The sequence below is a fragment of the Pantherophis guttatus genome, chromosome 5 (assembly GCF_059756535.1).
Source record: "Pantherophis guttatus breed Tessera chromosome 5, ASM5975653v1, whole genome shotgun sequence".
Taxonomy (NCBI): domain Eukaryota; kingdom Metazoa; phylum Chordata; class Lepidosauria; order Squamata; family Colubridae; genus Pantherophis; species Pantherophis guttatus.
The window spans coordinates 62409838-62415265 of record NC_142067.1 but is presented as its reverse complement, the minus strand read 5'-3'; the positions used below and the strand labels follow the sequence as shown (position 1 = coordinate 62415265).

The 5428-nt window shown below is 32.4% G+C and overlaps 1 protein-coding gene across 1 annotated transcript; it reads right to left on the bottom strand.

The window, feature by feature from the left end:
• Positions 1–3123: 3123 nt before the first annotated feature.
• On the bottom strand, positions 3124–4449 carry LOC148113412 (uncharacterized). The gene has a single exon (XM_087895227.1). The coding sequence runs from the start codon at positions 4186–4188 to the stop codon at positions 3166–3168; it is 1023 nt and encodes a 340-aa protein (XP_087751353.1). The 5' UTR covers positions 4189–4449; the 3' UTR covers positions 3124–3165.
• Between the last annotated feature and the right edge of the window lie 979 nt (positions 4450–5428).

Genomic DNA, 5428 nt, shown 5'->3' with positions numbered 1-5428 from the left:
AGTTTGTATATTTTCATCTTCCATTACCCTATCACGACTTATATTAGTTTTAATCGGCCAATTTTCAATTGTCTTCCCTAAGAAAATTATATCTGGAATTAAAATTTTAACAAATTTGTTCCAAATTTTACTCAGTCCCTTTAACCAATAGCTATTAATTACACATTTTGATTTTGCTTTATCTAAAAACCATGTTGAGCCAAATCTCTTGATGTCCTTTAATTCTAAATCTCTCCAATGACTATCTTCACCTTTAAATATTTTTACCACAGTCCGAATAGCATAAGCCCAATAATAATTGAGTAGTTTGGGGATTCCTAATCCACCTTCCTTTTGATTTTGATACCACATTTTCTTCACTAATCTAGGTCTTTTCCCACCATTACAAAATTTATCCAATTTCTTCTGATATCCTTCAATATCTTTCTCTGTCAAGTTTAACGGTAACATCTCAAATAAAAAATTAAACTTTGGCAACAACATCATCTTACACATTGCAATTCTACCAAACCAAGACAACTTTATCATTTTATATTTATCTATCTTTTTCTCAATTTCATTCATCACCACATCATAATTTAATTTTTTCATTTCTTTAACTTTGAGTGAAAGTGTTATGCCCAAATATTTCAATGTTTTTTTAATCCTTATCCCAAGTTGTTCTTGCATATTCTCCCACTCCTTACCATTATTATTCATTAATAATTCAGATTTTGACCAATTTATTTTCAAACCTGTCATTTCCTCAAATTCTTCCAAATGCTTATGTATCTTTTTCAAATCTTTCTCTATATCTTTCAAAATAATCAAAGTATCATCCGCATACAGATTTATCTTATATCCCTTATACCCTTCCAATTCTTCATCTTTTTCTATCATTTTAGTCAAAATTTCCATAACTAATAAAAATAATGTTGGAGACAGGGGACATCCTTGTCTTGTACCCGCTTCCAATCTTATCTCTTCTGTCAGCCTTCCATTCACCTTCACTCTTGCACTACTTTTTTGATACAGTTTTGAAATAACATGTATAAACTTATTACCAAAACCTAGTACCTCAACAATTGTTTTAATAGTTTCCCATTGTACAGAGTCAAAAGCTTTGAAAGTATCTAATGATATTATACCTATTTTATCAGCATTATATTCAGCAACATCTATAATATTTAATACTCTTCTGACAATATCACTCATGTATCTACCCTTCACAAAACCTACTTGGTTATAACTTATATATCTATCTATAAATCTACTTAATCTATTATTTATAATGGCAGTAAATATCTTTGCATCTTGATTAATTAAAGAGATGGGCCGATAGGACTCAATCCTTTCTAAGTCTTTATCTGGTTTAGGGATTATAGATATCACCGTTCTGTTCCATGACAACGGAACTTCTCCACCATGTAAAATTCGTTAAATAGTTTTTACAATTTTGGTATTATTATTTCCTTAAATTCTTTATAAAACTCAGCAGGTAATCCATCTTCACCTGGAGCTTTCCCTAATTTTATTTTTTGTATTACTCCATTAATCTCGTCTTGTGTTATATCTTCTTCCATTAAATCTTTATATGTTTGGTCAATTTTCACAACATGTTTTTCTAAATAGCTTCTCAGTTTTCCCTGATCAATTAATTTTTTCGAATATAAATTTTGAAAAAAGTTCCTGACCACTTCACATTTTTCTAATTTTTTATAGCGTCTTATACCCTTATCATCTATCAAGGCTCCAATTTCTCTCTTCTCTCTTTTATTTTTCGCCATCCTTGCCAATAACTTAGAATTTTTATTGCTAAATTCAAAAAAATTCCTATTTAAATATCTCATATTCTTTTTTACCAATTCTATATCTTCTTCTATCAATTTATTTTTTAGCAAATTTAATTCCTCCCAAAAAAAATTTTCTTTAGTAAGCAAAAATTGATTTTCCAATTCTTTAATCTGGCTTTTATCTTTTTCAATTTTATTTTTATAATTTTTATATTTTCTGCTTGATAACTTGATACTTTCCCCTCTAAACACTGTTTTCATCACATCCCAAACAATTTCAAATTTAACCTCTCCATTATCATTCAATCTCCAACATTCTTCCCATTTTTTAAATATCCATTTTTTATCCTTCTCATTTTTATACAGTTTTTCATCATATCTCCAACAACTTCCTTTTTTCTCAAAATTAAAATCTATTTCCATCGTAACTTCTGCATGATCAGAATCCTTAAAAATTCCCACATCTATCTTATCCACATTATTCAACAAATCTTTAGAAACTAAGATATAGTCAATTCTTGAATATGTATTATGTATCTTAGAGTAAAAAGTGTACACTCTTTCAGTTCCTTTCACTTCTCTCCAGACATCCACCATGCCGTTTTGAAACATCCATTTATTTAAGGTCCCCATTTTATTTGCTCCTCCACAACGAGTGGGGTTAGTACTATCTATTTTATCTCTAATTAAATTAAAATCCCCAGCCACAATTACTTTCCCTACACTTTCGATTTCCAAAATTTTAGTTATTTTTTCAAGAAATTCTTTTTGCTTCTCATTTGGTAAATATAAATTAACCAGTGTCACTTTTTCCTCATTAATATTTCCCACAATTATTACATATCTTCCTTCTTCATCCACAATTACTTGTTCTTTTTCAAAATATACCCTATCTGATATCAATGTAGCAACTCCTCTAGCTTTTGAGGTTCCAAAAGATTTTTCATAAATTTGCATACCCTTTATATACATTTTATTTGAGACTTCAGATTTCTGATGGGTTTCTTGCAAAAATAATATATCTGGTAAATCTCTTTTAATTTTAAGTTCCAATTGTCTTCTCTTGATCTGATTCCCTGTACCCTTCACATTCCATGTCATTATTTTTATTAAACCCATTTAAACTGTAACTTTTTTAATCCTTTCCCCTCCTCTTCCTTTCTGTGCCCAGATCCCAGCACCAATCTCCCACATTCCAAACAACATTCAACATAGAAGAAAAAAAACAATAAAAAAAACAAAAAAGGACAAAAAAAACATCAAACATTGAATAACAAACAATCTTCGTCCCCCACATCCTCAATTGGTTTCCGCCTCTATAAAGAGAGTGGGGGAGAGGGGACGTGCCAATGGTCGGGTTACTTCTTTTGGGTAGTCTACTTAAATTCATCTCTCAGAGAAAAGGTGGTAACTTCTCCCCGCACTCAGCTTCCTGCAATTCTTTTTCAAAATCCTTGAATTTCTTATCCGCTCCATCTCCCATTATATCATCACGACTTTTCTTTTGTTCAACCATCGCAGGTGAGATTTCCTTCCGCTTTAGTCCTTTAGGATCTTGTCCTCCAGCAGCCCCTTTTTCTTCTGGTGTTGATGTTTTTGCATATGTTCCACCCATCTTGAGCATTTGATCTTTTATCTCTGTTACGTCCTCATACTTTACAATCAATCCAAGTTCATGTAAGTATAACACTGCATCTATTTCCAAAGTAATTATTTGCATTCTTCCTTTATAAAAAAATTTTAGTTGCTGTGGCGGTCTCCAGTTATATTTAATTCCATTGTCTCTCAGAACCTTTGTGATTGGTTTCAAAAAAAATCTCCACGCCCTTTCTTCTCTTGATATATCCGGAAAGACTTGAATAATTTTCTCCTCAAATTTCAAAGCTTCACCCATCTCTCTCACTTTCACCATCACTTCCAATTTGTCACTAAGATTTGCAAATCTGACAAGTACATTTCTATTTAAGCCGTTTTGTCTTTTAAACCCAATTCTAAAAACACTTGCCAGATTTGTTGCTGTAAATGTGATTTGTGTATCCAAGTCATTGAGCCATTTTAAAACTCGTTGTTTCAAATTGTCCACTTTTTCTTCTTGAATTCCACGAATAACCAAATTATATTTCCTTGCTTCTTCTTCCAAAAGACAATTTTTTTTATCTTGTTGTTCATTTTTAAAAAAGATTTCTCCAATTTGCCGATCTATCTTTGCATCATGTGTATGAATCTGCTCAATTTCATCTTTAATTATTGTCATTTCTGCTGTTTGCTTTGCAAAATTTTCATTCATTTCTTGCTTCATTCTTTTAATTTCCAATGTCATATTATCCATACTATCTGACAGTCCTGATATCTTTTCACTAATTTTGGTTAAGGCCACAGCAACTTGTTGCATTTCTAAAGATTGTTGGGTCGCCATTTTTAATAAGTTTTAATTATCCACTTTTGCCAAGAGGGTCTGTAATGAAGATTAAGGGACAGCAATCCAATATTGAAGCTGAGACAGCTTATTATTGCACTCAAAAGGGCCAGCAATAAAAGTTTATAGTTCTCAATTCAGTTTACGTAATTTCCCTAAAAAAAAAAAGCTAACATCCGTTGGAAGGCACTGCCCAGAAATGCGTTTTGCCGCTTCAACTCAGGCACTTTCACAAACAAAAGATCAACTTAAAGTTCACATATTCTTTCAAGAGAGAGAAAAAAAAACCCCTTCCACCAGTCTTTTGATGTTCCGTGCCTTTATCCCACAGCAAAAACAAACACAGATCGCAGTGATAATGAGAACAAAGACAGCTATTTACTCCAAATATGCAATCGCGACTGCCTATCTGGTCACCCCTCGCTCCTTCCAGTTTCCCACGCTATGAAAAGCTTCAAAATTTGAGTCGTTCAGGGTGACCTACCAATTTCAAAGTCAGTCTGCTGGACCAGTAGCTCTTCCGATACAATTTATAAAATTTTGGTCCTTATCAGTGCATTTCAAACACTTTAATCCACATTTATCTTCCGTAAAATGCCCTGCGAAGTGGAGAAAACGTCCTCACACCACCACGGCCATAACCACGCCCCGTATTCTGAGATGTTTCTTCTTAATTCCCTCCCAAATCTGTATCAGTGAATCTCGAATTGTATGTCTATAAAAATATGAATGTGAATGTTTCTTATTTCCAGTGTTCCATATGAAGGCATGCCACCCTGTCTGAAGATTATGTCCTTCCAATTTTAAAATTCTCCTATTCTTTAAATTAATCCATTCCCTAACCCAGACCAAACTCGCTGCTTTGTAATAAGTTTCCCACACAGGGAGTCCAAAGCCACCTCTGCTTCTTCTATCCTGAAGTGAGATTATTTTTATCCTCGCCTTTTTTCCTTCGCCCATACAAACTTCATAATCATTTTGTTTAACTCTTTAAAAGACTTTTTATCTAATTTTATAGGAATCGATTGGAATAAATAGAGTAGTTTCGGTAAGATATTCATTTTAATTCTTGCGATTTTCCCTAATAGTGACAACTGTAATTTCCCCCATTTTTCTAAGTCTTTCCCTATTTGTTATATTAATTTCGTATAATTATCCTTTTTTAATGCTGAACATCTTGCTCTTAACCAAATACCTAAATATTTCACTTTTTTAATGGTTTGAAGTCCCATTCTTTCCT

Bases quoted from the DNA above. Each gene is read 5' to 3' on its own strand.
- LOC148113412 (XM_087895227.1), bottom strand. From the start codon at position 4,188: ATGGCGACCCAACAATCTTTAGAAATGCAACAAGTTGCTGTGGCCTTA.